This window comes from Scleropages formosus, chromosome 11 (genome assembly GCF_900964775.1).
Source record: "Scleropages formosus chromosome 11, fSclFor1.1, whole genome shotgun sequence".
NCBI classification, from domain to species: Eukaryota; Metazoa; Chordata; class Actinopteri; order Osteoglossiformes; family Osteoglossidae; genus Scleropages; species Scleropages formosus.
Genome location: NC_041816.1, coordinates 11776020 through 11798320, shown reverse-complemented (window position 1 = coordinate 11798320; position 22301 = coordinate 11776020). Strand labels below are relative to the sequence as shown.

The 22301-nt window shown below is 41.7% G+C and overlaps 1 protein-coding gene across 1 annotated transcript in view; it reads right to left on the bottom strand.

Annotated features, from left to right (window-relative positions):
• Nucleotides 1–22301, bottom strand: part of adamtsl3 (ADAMTS-like 3) — an 81276-nt gene that overhangs the window by 53203 nt on the left and 5772 nt on the right. Inside the window, exon 4 of the mRNA XM_018763271.2 lies at nucleotides 17195–17314. Coding sequence (XP_018618787.2) covers nucleotides 17195–17314 — 120 coding nt within the window. The remainder of the gene's footprint in view (nucleotides 1–17194; nucleotides 17315–22301) is intronic.

Below are 22301 nucleotides of genomic sequence, written 5' to 3'. Positions count from 1 at the left end.
CAAAAGAAAGCACTGAAAAGTGAAAACAAAAGGGGGTGGGAGGTGATCCCAGAACAAAAATAAGCTTTCAGTGGGACGGATCGTTTGTTCTAATTGAAAAACATTCTGTCCCAAGCTGAAGATCGGAGGCTGCCAAGGAGCAGCAGAAAGGGCAGCAAACCTGAGATCCCTTTATTCAACACAGCAGGGCATAAGTTCAAGCAAAATTAAGGCTGTTAAACGTGGCTGGCAGGGTAAAAAAGAGGTTCATGGGACTTTGTGCTTCATTAATAGTAATGTCTTACCTTGTGTCTGTTTTTGCTGGGAATGTGTAGGAAAGAAAATGTCATATCCTGTTTTGTATAGTAGAGTCAAGCGCCACGGCAACTAAAAATCGCCAAAAGCATCCTAGCTCAAAAATAATGTCTTCAAAGGCAATTAGACAGGGGAAAACCATAAGAGGCTCCTACTAGCAGAAAACATGAAAGCAATAAATTACGTGTACATAAGCATGCATAATTTTTTTTGCCAAAATTATTGCGTTAATGGGGGGGCGCGGTGGCGCAGTGGGTTGGACCGGGTCCTGCTCTCCGGTGGGTCTGGGGTTCGAGTCCCGCTTGGGGTGCCTTGCGGCGGACTGGCGTCCCGTCCTGGGTGTGTCCCCTCCCCCTCCGGCCTTATGCCCTGTGTTGCCGGGTAGGCTCCGGTTCCCCGCGACCCCGTATGGGACAAGCGGTTCAGAAAATGTGTGTATTGCATTAATGCTGCCAAAATATATCAGTTTATAGAATTATTCAGAAATATATAGCATACAAAGACTATTATTAGCTGAAATGAGAAAACACAAAGAGAAACTATAACATTATAATGCCCAGAAACTACTCTAAAGCCATGAAACTAAACAAAAAATGCAATGTAGACAATCAAAAACAGAAGCAGGGATAATTATCATGTTAAATTTATACACCATCTTGCCTAGACTCCTGTGGCCTCTGTTAATACACGCAGTCTCCATAACAATAGTTGAGTCTCTGGAAAAGAAGATCTGCAGCTACCTCTGCAGATGGCTTGGCTTGCCTCTGAGTATCAGTAGCGTGGCCCTGTACATCCTGCAACTCCCATTTCGAGGGCTTCAGGAAGAGTTCATGGTGGCACGTACAAGAGAAGTGCTCCAGTACAGAGACTCTACGGACCTCAAGGTGGCTGCAGCTGGCATTGAGGTACGAACAGGCCAGAGATGAAGAGCAGAGAAACAGTTGGAAGGAGCAGAGTCGTGCCTGAGGTGGAAGGTGTTGGGGAGCATGGTAGCAACAGGAAGAGCAGGCTTTGACCCTTCCCAAAGACCTAGGTGTGAAAGGCCCATGGCAAAAGTAGGCACCATATGATTCAAGAGGAAGTACGGGCAGGCATGGACAAAATAAGACCCAGCAGGATGGTGGGGCTCAATCGGTACGGAGCATGGACAAAGTGGGAGAGTGCACTGCAACGAAAAGTTACCCGGTCAAACATCCGGCAGACTGACTCCCACCGAGTAAATTTCCTGGTCCAAGCCGTGTATGACATCTTACCAAGTCCGGCTAAACTCCATGTCTGGGGGAAGAGTGAATTGCCCTGCTGCCCTCTTTGTACTGGAAGAGGATCTCTGGAACACCTTCTGAGGTGTTCTTTGGACAACTGTCCAAAAGCTCTTGGAGAAGGTCGCTAGGTTGGCATTACAACCAGGTGCTAAATGCAGTTGAAGACCATTTTGTCACAGCCATCAATGCCACCAAGCATTACTACCCTGCAAGGAATACTATCTTCTTTGTCAAGGCTGGCCATAAAACCCACCCACAGTGTAGAGTAAAAACACGCCTCCTAATCACAGCTTCCGACTGGCAGCTGAGAGTGGACTTGGGCAAGCAGCTGAGGTTCCTAGAACACATCGTGTTCACATCTCTCCACCTGGACATGATCATCCTTTCAGAGGCAACCAAACAACTGGTCATGTTGGAGCTCACGGTGCCCTGGAAAGAGCACTTGGAGGAAGCCAACGAGCAGAAACATGCAAAGTACCAGGAGCCTGTGGAACAATGTTGGAGGAAAGGCCAGTTAACACGCTCTGTGCCCATTGAGATGGGCTGTCGGGCATTTGCAGGGTGCTCGCTGTGCAAAGCAATAACGCTGCTGGGCATAACAGGGGAGGCAAAGAAGAAGGCCACCAGATCAGCTACTGAAGCCACAGAGAGAGCCATTAGGTAGCTCTGGATTAAGAGAGCAGATCCTTGGTCAGTTGCTGCTGGGACGCAAGCTGGGCTTGATCAGCCCCAGCTGGGTCGCCTGGACGAAGGTGTCTGATGTTGAAAGACCCAAAACACCTGATGACTTCAGGTCACATCACTGATGATATGTCCCAGTGCATCTGCAGGATGTATCTCATAACATAAAACACTGCTAAAAAAATTGATTTTGCAGATTACTTGAAAACAAAGTTTTCATTATTCCTTGTTGTGACGAATCGTGAAGAAAATTAGTTTAGCTAAAGCAATTATTGACAATGAACATTTTTAGAATTCTGTTGCTTCTTGCTGAACCAAAATGTGTTTCCACAGTATCAAAATGGGCTCGCTCTCTTCAAGCACTCTTTCTGGAAATTTCCAACACTCTCCAGTCTCTAAGTAATTCTCTTACAGAATTAATGTGAGAAGCAGGAATTTTGAAATAAAGTTTGACATATTTTTCCCCTCTCCATCCAGAACAATTACAATGAAGTGCTTCATATGACAGTCAGAATTAAAGGAACAAGTTTAACTTCAGCTGAGTTTCTGGTCTACTGTAAGTTGTGTGGAATCAAATATGAAATCATATAATCGCTTCTGTCACTGCAATTTTCTCTTTTTAATGGATAAACACAATTCATCAAAGAAGCATTTTCAGAAATAGACTTGTATGAACACATGTTTATGTATGGCACCAATTAATATTCCTGAAAATAAAGCATGGCTTAAGTCATTATTTAGACACATCAAAAGCACTTTTTAGATGTTTACAGTAAATAATCACTTTGAATTAGTCCTGAGCAGATCAGCAGAAATATGGTTTCAGGTTCATGAAAAATATCAATATTATCTACTCAGAAAACTTCAGATTTGATAGGAAATTGAGTTGCTCAGATAAAACATAAAGCACTGTCCACAGCTCTATCATAGCAGGGTTAAGAACTAGATTCATCCAAATGTGTTTTCAGTTAAGCGGATGCTAAACTGATGGGAAACCAATCAATGTGTGCCTCCCCCAAGGACAAATTCTTCAGAGTAATGAGGTCAGCAGCTCGTATTTCACATGTGCAAAGCTGGGTAACTCTTACTAAGCCTTGTGCTGTTTTTACTTTCATCTTACATCAGTGTTCACCTTGAGGACCACACTGGCCTTTTTATGAAGCACTTCTGTCAAAGGTCTTATCTAGCACTGTAGGTCACCTTGGACAAAGGTGGCAGCTAAGTACATGTTGATGAATAATAATATTCTAATTGGCTTATGCAGAAATCAAGCCACCCTTCAGAGCTCAACTGTTCTACAGCTGCAAACCAACAACAAATCACTAGGACTGAAAGAGTCCAAGACACACACACACTTTCTGAACCGCTTATCCCCTACGGGGTCGCAGGGAACCGGAGCCTACCCGGCAACTCAGGGCGTAAGGGCAGAGGGGGAGGGGACACACCCAGGATGGGACGCCAGTCCACCGCAAGGCACCCCAAGCAGGACTTGAACCCCAGACCCACCAGAGAGCAGGACCCAGTCCAACCCACTGCACCATCACGCCCCCCTGAGTCCAAGACATTTAGCTCATAAACATATTGTTGTCCTTCTTTCTTCCATGTGTTCCATGTGGCCCTTAAAATGAAATGAATGACAAATTACTACTATTACTCCAAAGAAAACTAGTGTGTCTAATAATCATATATATACTGTATATGTGTGCTTTAGAATCACATGTCTGCATCAAATTGATGTAATGCACTCATTATACTTCCTCTGAGATGTACATCGCTTTGGAGAAAAGCATCTGCTAAATGAATAAATGTATATATGTATTATATATATATATATATAAATAAATATCTCAGTCATCATATATATTTAGAAATGTGTGTATGTATGGGGTGTGGTGGTGCAGTGGGTTGGACCAGGGTCCTGCTCTTGGGTGGGTCTGGGGTTCAAGTCCTGCTTGGGGTGCCTTGTGATGGACTGGTGTCCTGTCCTGGGTGTGTCCCCTCCCCCTCTGGCCTTATGCCCTGTGTTGCTGGGTTAGGCTCTGGTTCCCTACAACCCTGTAGGGGACAAGTGGTTCTGAAAATGTGTGTGTGTGTGTGTGTGTGTGTGTGTGTGTGTGTGTGTGTGTGTGTGTGTGTGTGTATATATACACACACACACACACACACACACACACACACACACACGCCCGTCCATCCGAACCGCTCGCCCCATACGGGGCATGGGGAACCGGAGCCTAACCCAGCACACAGGGCATAAGGCCAGAGGGGGAGGGGACACACCCAGGACGGGAATATATACACATACACAAACAAATATGATGATTGAAGTGTTCAGTGGATCCCTGCTTGGTTTTTGTTGCTCCTCCAGCATATAAATCATGATTTAAAAATAAAAGTGGTAAATACCCAGGAGCAGTAAGTGTATAAATATAAGTGTTTCACTCTCAAATTATGGGTTGATAATTACGTGTCTTACTGTGTTTTAGTGATATTTGGGAAAATTTATTTGGGGTTTTTGGATGGGCTGGGAATGCATTATTTTTTCCCCATTTAAAATATTGTACTGGGAAATAGGCTTTCAGTTTCCAAAATTTTGATATCCACACCATTTTCAGGAACACATTAATTTTGGAAATTGAGGGATCCCTGTATATGCATCTAAGTACTAACTAAACCCACTGTAAGTTTATTAAACATATTTTAACATGCTGCAAGGATTTACAATCAAGAATTTTTCCACCACCCCAATTTTTCCAGCCAAATATCTGTGTCTGCACATCATCACAACACATTAGGGGCAGAAGAACACATGAACAAGTAAGAAATTAATCTCTAACAGCACTTTCGCCTGTAAAATTACACATGGTTTCCCTAAGAAACTGCCACATCCATCAAAACCCTCCTTTAGCCCCCTACAGATAATTTCCACAGAGATGCAGAGCTACCAACAGTTGCACATCAATCTGTTCATGTGCATATTAGAAATACCTATGTCCCTGAAGAGTGACAGATATTGTGAAATACAGTTCATGAACTGGAGACAGCTGAAGATTTTAATAGGAAAGAAATATGAGAAACCCCTTGCCAATGGCTGTATTCCTCTTAGCTAAATGTGCTTTATTTAAGTTGTTCTGTGTAGCATTCAGTTATTGTAGGAAGCTATTTTTGTTCATACTGTTCCCAGTGGACCACCTCACCTATCTAGCAATGGACTTCAGTTGCTGAGGGAACTGTGGTTTGTAACAAGGCAGAGGTTAAACCAATAGGGAAGCTTACTTCTAAGTGTCACTTTGTGACATTAAACCTTCTGCTGGGCTGTGATATGAACCATTGCAGACATGTGACAGTTCCAAGTATGAATATATGGAGAATGCTGTTCAAATGATACCTGCAGCCAAGTTAGACATTAATAACACCTTTCCATCGTCTCAAAAATTATTTCCTAAGAAATCCTTATACTCCCCTTCTCTTATTTTATTCATTATCCATCAACTGAGTTTTCTGTAAAATGCTAACAATCCATAGCAGGCTTCATGATAGCCATAACTGTGTGGCTCTATCTGACATGACACATCCAGAAAAAAGTGCCCTTTTTCGCAGTATTCCAGGCGAGATCTTCTCACCACTGTTAATGATGATGTAATGTGGCTTCCAACTTTATCCAGCAGGGTCCCTTCTGAGGCTTGAACCAGCAACCCCTACATTACATACTTATGTTTTTTTTTGGTTTTATGCACAGCACAGGGTCAGAAAAGCATACAGAAAGACGGTACACAGAGAAAAAGCAAATATGTTCACATATGTAAAGCGAGGGCTCAGGGTCAGAAGGTTACAATTTATGACAGGTGTGATCATGTAGCACTTTCCAATAATTTCCAGAAGGGTGTCCAGATATTCCAGGATTCATAAGAACTTTCATGCAAATCAAATGTACATTTTTCAAGTGGGAGAAATTTAAACACTTCAGTCATCCACATGTTTACAGAGGGAACTTAAGGTGTAGCCCACAGTGCTGAAATACATTTCTTTGCCAAATATGTAAAAGTGGAGAGTCTTCGTTCCATAACATCATCAGTACCTAGTTCTGAGAGGCATGAACATACGGAGTTTCATGGATACAGGACTCCTCACAAACAGCAATGGAAGAAAGAAGTACTTCGTCTTTTCTGCGGGTATTTAGTCTTTTCATCACGGCAATGTTTTCTTTAGTTCTATCAAAAACTTATTCGGTGAAGAAACAAAAAGCTGCTGTTCGGCAAATTGAAACTGAGAGACACAGTGAGAAGCTGCAGGCATTTGATTTAACAGAAAAGAATGAAAGAATTTTTTACAATTCATTATAATTCTACGCATGGGGGCTTTTTACCTTTCATTTGGTAAATAAAATAAGCAAAAGAGCAGAATGAATTTGAGAGAGACAAACCAACTGTAAAACAGAGTCTTGTCAGACATTAACACTCAAATGGAGCTGTTCAGTGGCTTTTCCCAGGTTAGGGTAACGCAGCAGAAAAATCTGTGCATGGGACTCTTTGTCACAAGACAATAGACATTGATTCAAGAGCGTATAATGAAAGTTAGCGACTGGTGCGGCAACCGAGAAGACCCTGCCTCTCTATCGGCCTTAGAGGACACGACTCTCCAAAGACGAATACCCAGGGTCACTTGCATGTGTTGATATCCAGCAACAGAGTGGGGCACTGTGAATTCATTCCTCTCCTAATTCCCTCTGGCTGAGGTCCCTCACTGTAACAGGCACTGTGGCTGGGAACACGAGCCCTGTCAACAGGGTCAGGAGTCCCAGAGGAAAACAGGGAAAAACAGGGATGTGCCAAAGTTTGCCTTTAGTGCAGTCCAGGAGTTCAGTTCTCGCTGGTATGTCTACAACTTTCTATAGGCCACAATACATACATATACATATCTCTCCCTCTCTCTCGCTCTCTCTCTCTATACATATATAGTACAAACATATACAATATTTGGGGTTCTGGGGCTTTTGGGATATGTTTCAAAATGAATTTGCAATGGACAAAAAACCCTCAAAAGAATGTCCAACATGTATGAAGTGAATAAATGAATTCAAAATTCAGGGAACTGCAGCAGAAGACCTCAGCTGTGTATCCTCAGTTGAAGTGTGTGCCAACTGCAAGTCTTCCTGACCTTAATGGAGGCACTGTGCTTATGGCCAACACAAATCTGTACTGGATTTAGTGTCATCAATCCAAGATTAACTGATTCATTTCTCAGATGCCTTCCTCTGCTTTTCAATACAGCAAGTGGCTAGGCCACCCTGTGATTTATGACATGTGGGAGTAATGATGGTAACATTTAAAAGACAAACTGCTATCCCACAAGTGTAGGGTGTTGTTTATGCACATCCTCTTGGTTCTCCACATTTAGGAAACAAGTGATCCTTTATGCTGCTGCTTAAAACACTTCACAGTTAATTAAACCTGAAAACAGTCTCATAAAACTCTTTGGCAGACCCTGAGTGCATCTCCAGATTTTATGTTTCGCATCTAATTTAGCAAATTATAGCTTTTGTGGAATTTCTTCAGGAGGGTCCGTAACAGCATTCCATTCTCTGGCATACACGTTATTTACATCACCAAAATCCTGAAACGAACCAACAAAGTGGGATTTCATCTAAGCGCTCGAATTTGGCTAAAGTGAATTTTAAAAAATCTTTTTCTATGCTTCCAGTTAGTGAGCAGATCTACCGCTGTGTTTCCTCTCTAGCATGCTGGGGCCCTTTTATATCACTGCAGTCTGCTCTTGTATTCAAAGAGCACTATTCCAAAAGCAGTTCTGTTCGCACAAAAGTCCAAGCTGCTGTATCCTGTCGCTGCTCTGTATTTTGCATCACTCAGAAAAGTCTATCATGCTAGAAACATTTGATTTACGCTGTTCAGTCTGTGTTAATTGTGTGTGACGATCCCAATTGTCATATACTCCTTATATCACAAGCACTCCTGCCTGAAAACATGCCATTTAATTCTCTGTAAACGTCTTGTACTAAAGTACACACACACACACACAGTGTCTGAAACCGCTCATCCCAAGCAAGGTTGTGGCGAACCGGAGTCCAACCCGGCAACACAGGGCGCAAGGCTGGAGGGGGAGGGGAGACGCCCAGGACGGGACGCCAGTCCATCGCAAGGCACCCCAAGCAGGGCTCGAACCCCAGACCTGCCAGAGAACAGGACCTGGCCAAGCCCGCTGCACCACCGTGCCCTCTTGTAAATCGTGATACTTGTAATTTAAAATTTGGTTCCATAATAATTTCAGGTTTTTTTGTTTAATGAAGAACTGAAAAAGTTACCCTTTATGCTTTTAAGGTGAAGAAACTATGTAGATTTATCACACTGAAGCTTACCTGGGTGGCCGAGAGTGAGCTGGGGTGTGGGCACAGGCAGTAGAAACCCCAGAGTCACTGAGTGACCCCCACAGCAGCACTCCTACCTCCATGGCCTGAGTGAGTTCACACATGTGCTCCATTGTGGCCACAATTTTAAATTTATAGCCTTTGGACTGCTTGGACCCCCAGAAAATATAGCATATAGCAGGTGGGCAAGGGCTGTAGACCTTAGAGCTTAGAATGACAGGCAGGCATAGCAGCAGGAGAGATGAGAAAAAGGGGGAGATAACACTGGCAGCACCACTGACCGTTCTTTTAAGTGGAGATGGACAGAGGAAAAAGTGTGTGAGTACACACACACACACATGTGCAAAGGCAGTCAAGGAAATGTATTTGGCAAACGTTGAAAAGGCTGCATAGGGGGTGCGGTGGCGCAGTGGGTTGGACCACGGTCCTGCTGTCCGGTGGGTCTGGGGTTCGAGTCCTGCTTGGGGTGCCTTGCGACGGACTGGCGTCCCGTCCTAGGTGTGTCCCCTCCCCCTCCGGCCTTACGCCCTGTGTTGCCGGGTAGGCTCCGGTTCCCCGTGACCCCGTATGGGACAAGCGGTTCTGAAAATGTGTGTGTGTGTGTGAAAAGGCTGCGGGAAACCTTTGCATTTCCTCATTTAGCAGAGCCTGTGCTTTTGGAGTTATAATATGCTCTATTTTCATACTGCAATATAGGTGTAAGTCGCCATGGATGAAGGTGAATAAATCTGAAAAAAACATACGCAAAAGTACAGAAACAGCACCTTCTACTGAGTTTCCCTATAATAAAATCTGAAAAGTTGGCCCAAATGCTTGTATCAGGCAGAATATTTTAGTGCTAATGGGCACTTAACAAAACTGCTCCCCAAAGCTACAAAAACCCCAAGTGCTATTCATTTCTCAAGTCTCAACGGAAGGTCTTACAGGTGCAGGAAAAGCTTCAGTTACTCTAGATGTTAATGCACGAAAAGCACAGCGCCAACTGACGGACAGAAAAAACAAGTTGACAGAGTGCAATAATGCAGCAGGTATTATATACAGTACAGGAAGATACAGTAGAGGAATACAAGAAATAAGACCTCAATGCACAACGGACGACATTTAACAGTTAACCCACAACACACTGTGGATATAACAGAGCGTACGTAATGCGTTGAGAAGCGCGTCTATGTCACAGCAGTGAAACTTCACCTCTGCGCTTATTCAAACATATGTGGCGTTCCAAATGTTGCACTAGTACACGATCCTCAGGCTAGTCCTTGTTCTTCCAGCCACCTTACAGCTCAGTAAAGGCACAAGTCCAAAAAAACTATGAGGAAAGTGTTAAAAACAGATGTCAGAGTTAATTATTTTTATACAGTTATGGGGAGACTGCAATTTGGATGCTTGCTTGGGCTTTGCCCTGAGTGGCCGGCACTGCCAGATTTGCCTTCAAATTGGCTGTGTGAAAGGCTCATGGCTATCCACTCCTGCTTAAGTATGTCTCTGTGCCATAGAGATGTGTGCTATCTGCATTTACTACACTGGAATCTTAAGCACTGCTGGTATACATCAAAACCAACATTAAAAAGTATTGAGATGAGTTGGCCAAGGGATTCTTCCAGGGCAAAGACTGGATCCTACAGCTCTGAGCATGGGTAGCACATAAGGTACACCATTCAGTGAAGGAGTCCCCCTTGTGCCAGGGGAATGTGGTTTCATTCCAAGGGAATGGGATGAAGGGATTGACTAATTAGTTACAACATGTACATTTCAGCCGGGGTTCTGCTTACCACTGTGTCATAAAAAATAAGAAGTATAAACTAAGGTCTGCTTGGACATTAAACACAAAAACATCTCTCGGCTATGTTTTTAACAAATACATCTATACGGCTATATCACCTATCAGTACTAATATTTCTACAAGCCTATGCCTTACAAAAGGAAATCACCCGGATTTTCCTAGAGTCTACAAAGAACATAATACTTTCTACAGAGAAGGCGGCATGGGTTTTGACAGCGGCAGCACAACTCTGACTGTCGCCCACAAGCCAAGCAGCCGCACCTGACGACAATCTACAAGGCCAGGGATAAAGGCAGCGCCGTTCCGGCACAAAGTTGCGGAATCTCGCAGCGCCTCGGCTTGCGAATTCAGCGTTTTATCCCTTGCACCCTGTTCCTCGTTCTTGTGTTTACCTGGCTTTCAACCTCTGATTGCTTTCCCTGGTTCTGAGTACTGTCTCGCCCTCGAAACGACGTTTGCATCCCGATCGATCGACGCCTGTCCCTGACCACCGATTTCGTCTGCTTCTCTGGGTGTGTTGCAGCCGGGATGACCTCACTCACGCTTGTATCCAAACCACCCACCTCCTGCCTCCCATCCCTGTCTGTGACACTGACCATGCTACGTGAAACAAGACTACCACTTTAAACTACAGCTGGTCACCACTAAACCTCTTGAAACTCAAACTATAAGACTTCTTCTGGGCATCGCCAAGTAATTCCCAGATCTACCCAAAAAAGAAAGAAATTTGCACTATGAATTTGTGTGTTTGTATGAGTTGTATGTTTGTACTTTGTGCCAGATATGCAAAGATGTTTTTTGACAGAAATGTCCCCACAAGGACGGTAAACACTGGAAAACAGAATGTTTGGGGTTGTCCCCAGTAGGTAAAATGCCATTTAAGTTAGTCAACAGTTTCAAAATGTCTTTCGGTGATTATATGGTTCTTATGTTGACAGAATAGCGGAATTCTTTGCATAGTAAGTAAAGCTGATTTACAGTATCTCCAAGTGTTCCTATTTATCCCCATCTCCTAACAATATTTGCATATAGCAGTGCAGAGTATGATACCATACAAAGTGAGAAGAGGTGAAGTTAAATACATATAAGTGATGAGCACAGTGTGTACCGCCCTCTTTTCTTCTCTCTACCAGTTGCAGCCTTCATTAGGCTACACATGTGGAGGAAAACATTTCACAGTCGACACTTACAGCTCTATAGGTGTCTGGCTGACTGTAGGCGTTACTGTTAACAACTAAAAGGAGAGGAAGTCCAGGATCTCACTCAGCCAAGGGAACATGGGTCAATTTGTATTCCGTGAGTTTCCCTGAGGCAAATGTGGTAAGGACAGAACTATGATATACCTTGGGTGCTCAAGCCAACTGAATTTTATGTACCATTTTTCACTTTTCAGTACCCAATGCATTGCTTAACAGCATATCACCGCATGATATTTAACAATTATTATTATGGTTTACAGTAAAATAGGGCCAGGGTTGTGATCAGGGTTGTGCAGATGAGTACAATGAAGGAGAGAAAAGTGCCTAAATTATGTGTGGACAAATGTAGTCCACATTCATTTAAACGAAGGGTTCCACTTCGAACCTTAGCTTTCACCAAAGTTAGAGATGCAGGTTATGTGTCGGTTATGTGTCAAGAGTGAAAAACAATGAATAATTGGGAATGAAGGGATTAAGGAGATGAAAGATGAAGAAGAAACACATCCAGTCATGTCTCTATTGGAAAGTGAGCCAAACTGTGGAAGACATCTTGAGTGAATGTGGACAGATGAAAGCTCTGGCACTAACCCAACCCCACCCTTGTAGATTGGTTGATATGTTCCCATTTACACTTAAATCTCAGAAGGAACATAATTATCCACCTCACCCCAAGGGCTGAAGTAAACATCAGCTCCAAAGGTAATCCAAAACAGACATACGATTAACAAGGATTTCACTCGAATTGGTAAGTGGACAAACAAGAGAAAGAAAATGGTATGAAAATGTATTCCCATATATTTTTAAATATTTCAGGAATAGCCACCCAAGAGTAGGGCTTAAAATTTTTCTATTCTGACAGTGAAAATGTAAAGGCTCTAAGTAAGAGAAAAGGTATTCTTTTCAGTTTCACTTGGTGTCGCACCACTAGGTTCTCACTTGTAAGGTGATACTGCTAAATTCCTGTTATAACATGGTAATATATAGATGAATCAATATCTACTAAACTGTCTGTCTGTTGCTTTTTGAAGTTCTGTACTGCAGATATCACCCAAACAGACCGAGTAAAATACATATGGAGTCTCCGCTAGCAAAAGCAAGCTGTCACTTTAGCCAAAAGCTTTTAATCAAACATATTTTCCAAGATTCTCTAAAGCCTTCAGCTGCCACTCCTAGACTAAGTGATTCGTGTCTGTTTTCTTTACATTTGAGCAGCAGTGTTCGATCAGGATTCACTGCACTAGACTGGTGAGCTCTACCCTTCCTAGGTTAGCAAAAGAAGCTCAAAATAAGTGGCGGCTGTGGCACCCCTTCCAGAAAGTGGCTAAGAAATGCATATCTTCCATATTACTGCCCTCCTGTTATTTCAAAGAGGGCCTTCAGCCTGGTGCACCACCCAGGAGGCAGCACTTTGATAACTCACTCTTGGCAGATAACTTTTCAATTTGTAGGAGCCGGTTTTGTCTCAGACAATTTGTAGCTGTATACATAGGAAACTCCGTTCTATAAAATATCAAGAGATTTCAGATTTTTTTCTTTTGATATTTGATCATTCAAGCCTTTTAAATCTGAGGTTTTTCAATAAAATATCCTACTCTGCACACTACACACTGTTTCCATTAAGCAACGACATTCAAGGTCAAAGGCAAGCTGTTAAGTTACTACCATTTTATTTGCACATACTTTATAATAGAGTAATATTTCATGCACGTCAGCAATCTATAAACTGATGTTTAAGGAAAGTTGTGACACCAAGCTGGTCAGTGGAGCAAAGCATAATGCTGAACAAGATAATCTGGCAAGTGTTAGAAGCTTCTCTAACAGTGAGACCAAACTAATATTTTGGAGGATGCAAGTATTGTAAACACATAAGTATCAGAATGGTTCGTCTCTTGCACTTCTCTTTTTTGTAGAAGGTTTGGTAAGGAACCTGGACAAGAAGAACAGGATCCTAACCTTATGGTGAGATTGACCCAAAATGAAGCACTCTGCCTTTCAGAGTCTATCCTGGTTTTCCCTGAATTTTGTTCCAGTTTTGCTCTAAAACACTGATTTACTCAGCACCCTGTGGACCTGAACACCTTTACTTCATGTAAATAATGAAAACCAGTCCATTTACGTTTTTCCTACCAACCTCAGTCAACCTTTGCCTTTTTGCCACCATGTCCTATACCATTTTGAACAAAGCCCTAAGCTGAACCCAGGCTGTTATGCAGTGCCAGGCCAATTTCACTGAAAAGCCCCCACGGGCTTGCACCTATGGAGACTAGAGCCTAGTGACACACTGGTAATGATGGTAACTGGGGTTGGATGGCTTTAAAAAGATCCCGCACTCCATGTTACCTCTGCAGTCCTATAATAAATCATCCAAAAGGCTAGGCTTGCAGCCATGCCAGTGCATTATACAAGCATGCTTGGAAAGCACACCAGTGCGTCACCGTACATACAAAACTGCCTTAAGTGCTTTAACAACTTGAAGGAGATTTGCCACAAGTATCTGCAGAACACTGTGGACAAAAATGAAACTAGGTTAACATAACAGAACCCCCAGGCAGAGAGTTATTTACCAGCAGAGACCCAAAATGAATGGTTCCCAGAGCTACTTTAAAAACATTTGAGCGCTGCCCTCATAAAACAGTTGCACCAAGGTATGTACCTGGAGCTACCTTTTTAGCAAGCCACGAAAGCCCACATTCCAAGTAAACCAAGGAGCTCACATTAAATCTCTTGCTAATCTAACTCAGAGGCAAAACTCCAGCACTCTCCCCCACTGTCAACGCCCAGATTTCCCATGGTCCCAGCTGGGCTATCCCGCACCTCTCCTTATACAACAGTACCCTTACAGATCCATCACATGTTCTAGCCACAAGTGTAGTAGCAAGAAGCAGTTTGAATGAGATCCAAGTTTTTACAGCTCTGTTTTTCAACTAATATTGCAGCAATAAAGCTGCTGCCATCTGACTAAATACTAAAGAATATGAACTGGACTTATGTGAAGAGGAGCTATTTTAAAGAAGAAGTCTATGTATTCAAGTACAAACACGTAGGCTCACATTGGTTCAGCTGATTAGCTTTGGCCTCGGCTGAGATCTGTTCTGATGAAAACTCCCTGAACCTCTGTATTCTGTTTGTGTTTCAGCCCGATCAGACTTGAGGCATCAAAGAAGACGCTTTGGGACACGTGCGCTGGCTCAGTGTATGCCAGAAACCTCCAAAAGGCAGTAATAAAACACCAGCATTCTCAAACCAAGGCTCCTGAGTTAACAATGTACTGGCAGGAAGCATGCTTGGGACGTATGCCTGAGCCATTCAATGTTATCACAGAGTAAAAAATGTATTTTTTCTCTTTTTTTTAATCCCACACACGCACTAGAACATCCAGTTTCCTCCGACTGTCCAAATACATGCATCTTAGGTGAAGTGATGACGCCAAATGGGTGTGGGTGTGTGTTAAACTAAAATGCCACCATACCCTTCTTTTTGAGATCAGACTTTTAAAAAATTTAACAATACCCTTTAGTCATATCTTCAGTAACTGTAAGCAATATTTTTCACATAAATGTGTGACACAGTCAGAACACCAAGCCCTTAGGGATTGTTGTATAGTACCTTCTAGAGGAACCAAAAGTTGAACAGATTTGTTTTATAGCAAATTCACATTCCAGCAATACGCTGAGTGACAAAACATGGCCAAATGCACAAAAGAATGGTTTAAATACAAGAAAAATTCTGCAGTGTACCAGCCCAAGACCAGACTCAAGTCACAAACCCATCGCTTGACCTGAGAACTGCTGTCCACTAACACTCTGTCTAACTTTGTGGAGCCTCAGCAAGATCGTATGCAAGAATGGGCAAATATTCCAGAATCTAAATGTGATTATAAAGACATGCCCACAAAATCTCAGAGCTATATTTTCTGCCAGAGATCTATCTACAAAGCTCTAACTTTGAGGGGGTTACTATATGAATTAGAAATATCTCTTTCAGTACTGGAAAAAATGTTAAATGTAAAATAAAAACAAATTAAATACGGTGAATTTCTTGTAACGGTGAATGCAAAGAAAACAGTGATTGATTCATATCTTAAACTGTAACAAAATAAAATGTAAAACTTCAAGAGGAGTGGTAAAAATTTTGGAAACCACTTTATAAACATATGTAATTAATTATCTACGCACTGTATACAGGAATTATACAGGAAAAAAGTAAATAATGTATAGGTAGGGGATGAGAGCAACAAGAAGGCTTTCTGCTACCTTTAAGGAGCAGAAATATTAGCTATGGACTGCCTGTCTACCACCAAAACAGGTAAAATACTTTCAGTGCTGCATTCTCTGAACAAACAACTATTGTTAAAAAAGAAGGGAATAAAGTAAGTACAGTAGTCTAATTCTATAACACAGTAAATCAATTATTAATCAATTCCCTTGATAGCTGAAATAATTTCATACTTTCCCAGTTTACTTTTGCATTTGAATTCTCAGATTAGAAGTCACTATAATAATGCCCAGGAATTTAATTGGTCATTGATAATTTTTCTTGAGTTTTAAACACGAAAACTATCTGGAAAAGTTTCTTTCTTTTGCTTTTTAAAGATGTGTTTGCTCACTTATACTATCCAATAAAGAGCTGTTTTATATTATTATTATTATTATTATTATTATTATTATTATTATTATTAGTATTATTTTATGCTGTTGTAGACCAAACAGGCTGTTCTCACCAGGATTATATATAGTAAAACAAACATTTCTGATTCATATGTTTTATCTATGAATTTTATATATAGCCATGTCCTTGTTTCCCTACCTTTTCTTATGTTTACCAGATTTATTTCTATGACACCCTCACAGCCCAAGAGAAACAAGATCTCTTTTTATGCTACAGCAGAGGCCAAAAGTGATCATTCAAAGGATGAAGCTTCTTTATCAGATGAAACAGAATCAGTTTTAGAACTGCTGACATTTTATGTGCTTGTACGGGATCTGTGCTTAGAGGCAAAGAAGAACACAAAAGCAGACACAGTCACTGCATTACAATCTGCTGCATTCCCTTGACAAGACATCTGTGTCTAATCCATTGTCCACACTTATACTGTACTCCAAAAAACAGGATACTGCGATCCTCTCCAGCTCCCAAGCTGTCGCTCATACTACCCCCCCACAAACAGCCTTACGTTATCTTGCGCATGGCATTGTGTGTGAGTGTGTGTGTCTGTCTGTCTATCTGTCTGTCCATTTCCAGCATTGCAGGATATCTGAAACTTTTTCAAGAAAATAAAACCCAGAAGAGTGGCAAACCATAAAAATCCTTGATTGATGCTTTGGATGCTGCCATTGTATTAAATCCCTTGGAAAATCTGAAAGTCTTAAAGCATATGTGTGTGTACATTTCCACTTCACGAAACACCCGGCGCAAATAAGCCTATTCTCACTTCAGTACTGAAATAAAATTGAGACATTAATTGTAAATAATTATGCTACCAGATACTGTGTCTTAATACAGAGACACATTATTTACTTCATGAAGATTTTTTGATGTTTTGTGCATGTGTATGTCGAAAATGAAGAGTGTTTCACGACAGTGTTACACTGACCTGATCATCATAACGGTAGGTTAAAAGTTGGTCCCCGGTAGTGTCCTCCAGAAAGCTCCCCTGGGGAGACAGTGCAAATTCGGGAAGGAAGTAGGCGCTCTGCGACTGGCTCGCATCCATCTAGAAAAAGAAAAAAGCCTCCAGTAAAAATTTACTTTGGAGCTGGTTGGAAACCAGTTCTACTAACTCGAAACAATATGACAGTGGGTAAACAAAGCGATCATGACATCTGCAAAAAATTTACTATTAACCAATGGCAAGGACACAATTTACAGCTTTTACATTCTGATAAAATGCAGCATAGTAAAACTTTTAAGTTAAAAGTTTAAGAATAAGACAGCCTTTTGCAAACTTTAACCAAACTTCAAAGTTTTCCTCGAACCAACACTGCTGTTTACTAGTATTGTTTGAAAAATAAAATAAACTGCAGAATATGACTGTACTGAATTTGGAGGGTGAAGTGTAATTGGAAGTGCCTGCATTTTCTACATAGTTGGAAGAATGTATGTGCCACATGTTGATACATTCCATCCAAGGTAACCTAAATACATCAAGGCCACCATAAATTAGCGGGGCAAAATATTTTTATATTCCAGTCGTTTCAGTTTTCAAATGTACTTTTCAAACGCAGCACGCCAGGTAAGGTTTCCCATGACTCTTGGGCAGGTAAGAGAGAGAGAGATATTACATTAAGCTCATTCCATAAAATGAGGAAAAAAACAAATCTTCCAGAAGCACCTCAAAATGAGATGTCTCAGCAGTGCACAGCAGTGAACAAATGACAATTTGAATAATAGCTCTGTAAAAACATTTACTTGAAACCACCCAAATTGTGCCAAATATCCAAAAAGAGCATACTATAACCCTGGAAAACTAAATACCAGTTGATAGGGAAAGGAATCAGCTCTAATGTGAAAATAACATTTTTCATGTTGACAAGTACTATACTGGCTGCAGAAAATTAATGATCGTATTATTATGTTATTCTTAGATCAGTTCATCACTGTTAACCTTGATATATTTTAATGAGATTCCAGAACTGTGAACACCTTTTGCCAGTTTGTAATGCATTTGTATATCAGTTTTTTGCACTACACAACTTCAAACATATATTTGTCATTTATTTTCTTGTATCAGCAAAAAGGAGATCAGATGTGTGTGTGTGCATGTGTGTGTGTGTGTGTGTGTGTGTGTGTGCGTGTGCGTGCGTGTGTGTGTGTGTACCCGTACTAACTACTAACCACATGTGCTGAATGATATTATTCTGTTCAGCTGCGCCCATACACTGTCCAAGATTTTAAAGTCAGCCCACAGCTACAGCACATAAATCACAATATTAATCGCTCCAATATTCATTAGCAGAGCCAAGAGTTGAACCATGGACTTGTTTTCAAGGCAGAGCCAGTAAAATCTGTTTTCCAGTCCAGCCATTGTTTTTAAATCCACAAAATATACTGAAGCAGAAAAAGCAATTCTCCAAATAGCATGTTAATAAATGGTGGAGAGGACACCTGAATTATTAAGAAATATATTGAATTAGCATTCTATAGAATATACTGCAGTCAAGAACAGCTATATATGCACATAATACAATGTATATGCTTGTATAATTAGGGGAAAAGGAAGCCAAAAAGACATACATAAACATTGTACTAATGATTCATCTCAGTATCCACTCCAGCTGTCCACACCAGTACCGGCAAACGGTGCTTTCAATCATCCAAGCATCCAAAAGACATATTTTCCTTTATATTCTTTTATTTAATATATTCTATTATGGGTTTAATGTCCCCAAATTCAGATTTACTGTTCCTTCAAGGGGGGGGTGCAGTGGCACAGCAGGTTTGGCTGGGGCCTGCTCTCTGGTGGGTCTGGAGTTCGAGTCCTGCTTAGGGTGCCTCGTGATGGACTGGCCTTTCGTCCTGGGTGTGTCCCCTCCCCCTCCAGCCTATGCCCTGTGTTGCTGGGTTATGCCCCAGCTCGCCCCAGCTCACCGCAACCCCCCTTAGGACAAGTGGTTTCAGACAGTGTGTGTGTGTGTGTGTGTGTGTGTGTGTGTGTGTGTTCCTTCAAGGCTATTTGCAAGCAGTCCTGCGGACATAGAAAAGGATCCTTAACTTCACGGCCAAAATGGATTACGAGTAACGAAACCATGAGCAATAGAAAGCCGATGTGATGCAAAGAAGGCCAAGGTGTTACCCAGGAAGGAGCAGCCAGTTTCAATGGAGTCTTGTGTCTGACCAGTGGCAAAGGGCTTAAATGGAGCTCATGCTGGCAATACACTAAGAGCATTGGTCTTCAAGTAAAACCACTGTGCTCTCTTCATTGTGAGGCTGCTGACAGAGACCAGGTGTTGGCAGCACAAGCACAATCTTTGATCAAAATGTGTAAAAGCCTATATGCAGGGATCAGCCAAATAAAAGAAGGAACAGGTTTTTAAACACAGTGTTAAAATGGGACCGCTTAGTCCCTTAACAAATTAGTTTCTATGAAAGGCCTTTAATTCCCACACAATATATTGATTTCTCAAATAAAACCACCACTCTCCAAATCCACTCCATGCAGAATTACTAGCTGACTGTTAAAAAAAAATAATAATAATTTGCACAGTACAGATGTCTGCAAATTAAGTGAAATGTCCTGCAAACAAAGAAAGAAAAATACCGCAATCATAATGCAGCATTAATTCATGCGATACCTCCCTCAATATTAGGTACCTCAACTGGGATGACTTTTCCCTCATGTCACACACTCAGCACCCAACTGTTAAACCTTGAGACACAATGAGAGGCCCTTGACAGCATGAATTGTTGGACATCGGGTCTGATATACGCTGCAATGTATTGTGGCAAAAGGACATACAGAGATAGATGAGAACAGAGCAAAACCTCAATTGAAAACTCAGTCTACCCCCGATGGATCAACCATCCAGCATGTTGACCTAACAAGTGTGACAATGCTTCTCTCAAATAATTCACTGCTGTGCTTGGTGTCTGAGAAAGCATGGGAGTTAAACACTCAAAATGCACTCTTGGTGAAAATTAAAGCCATGTTGAAATGTGTTTGGCACTTAAACAGGGAGCAATTTCACCGGAAGCAAAATAAATGGAGGTGTGAACTTGCAGTGACAGCTGCTCACTCCAGCCCACCAAACCTCAAAGGGTGGTCCAGATCACTGCAGCACAGCCCCAGAGAATAAACCAGAACGCAGCTGCGGAAGCATGATTTACTCCTACACATTTAATGACCCCGGTATACTCTGTATTTTAACACACAGGCTTGACGAAGTAAGTAAATAAAGAGGGACGATAAAAGGAATATATTAACGGGAGGTTATGTTTAGCTTCATGGTACTTCAGGTCCAGAAACATATCTGATTCGCCACTTAACAGGTGGAGTGTTGCCAGGGCTCTCAGGTGAGGGTTGTGCCCCTTTCATCATAGTGCCTGCCCTTCATTTTTCCAGGCTACTTGAGTGGGATCGCAGCATAACAGGAGACACATGGCATTGGAGAGAGTTTCTGTTTCTGAGAGGACCCAACTGTAGCTGCATCCATGAAGATTCCCCTTTCTTTGAAGAAGTCCCCACACGCACTGAAAGCATGGATCCTGACTTTAGTGAAAGCATCTACCAGCCGCACGAAGCAGTTGTGCAGTGACAGAGGTAGGAAAGACCATCTTACAGAAGCTTATCTTTGTGCCTGTTCATAGTGTAAAAAATTTTGAATGGTGTTCAATTTGACTGCAGGGTTGTGCAACACACCGAGGTAATATGGTCACCAGTCACTACACACCAGAGATTGGGCTGGGTGCTTTATTTGCAGATGTTCCAACATCAGTCAAGATACTATCATCACAGCAGGAAAAGATGAACGAAAGCAGGGGGTTACAGTTTTTAGTGTGTTTAGAAGCGGATAACTCGCTAAAGTGTGGAAATGGAAGCTTCTTTGAGTAAATAAATACAAAGGCCCCAAAATGATGTGCGGTTCAAACCTTCTTCTCCGTTCGATCGCTGCCTCACTGCAGTGAGTGAATGACACTCTACGACTATCTATACAAGGATACCACAGGCAAGGCTCAGATCAGCTCCTGTCCTTCTCAAAAGGCACTGTAGGCTCAGGGTATCTTCTCTGAGAATTACAGTGAAGCTTCTCTCTTCACTTCAGATGTACAAAGGACATTAAAACACAAAGGTGGACAGCAAAAGCAAGATGAACACCAGTCCATCCTCCAGCTGCCAAAATACAGAATATGGCCTGGACAACAAACCAATGAGCAAAAACACTGGCTCCCCATGTCACAAATGTCCAAGCATCAAATTTTAGAAAATAAGAACATTTAAGAACATTTTCTACTGTGGCACAATAGTGACTTGTATTTCCGTGCCCAGCGCCCAAACAGAAATTATTAATCATCGATATATGCAAGATATATATACAGATATACACAACCTCACCCTTTAAAAAAATCAAGTGATCTCAGCATTTGTGTGTATTTTTGCTTAGCAACAGAACAAAACTGGGTCGCAGCATAGAGACAGAATGAGTATACCAAACGCAACCACACAAAGGTACATAATATAACTCACATGCAAAGGGTTACGATATTTGGCAGGACAAACAAACTTTTTGTTGAAGACCTTTTGAATATTTCAATGAGCACCGTTCCAGCAAGCGTATATTCTATCACTGTCCTAGAATAAATACAGCAAAGTTCCCATGCCAGCATTTCCATGTTATTAAGCTTTTATTAATTGTGTAGATAATAAAGAAAGCAGGCAGAAGCTGACAGATACTTCATACGTTTATGTCATGAATTTGTCAGCACTCGGGATTGAATACTGGATATGGAGATGACACGCTTGTAATTTTAAGTCATTTTAAATGTTTTGATTTTAATGTATTGTGAAGTTAATGAAATATAGCAAAATAAAAGAGGTACATTGTGATGGGGCTGATGACCCCTCTAAGGTATACCCTGTCTTGCAGCCAGTGGTTTCAGGGATGGGATCTAAAGCACCTCAACCCTGCGCTGGCAAAGCAGCTGTTGACAGTGGACGGATAGACGGAAATGTTACAGAAGTGTTTTAATTTATTATAGCCTTACCT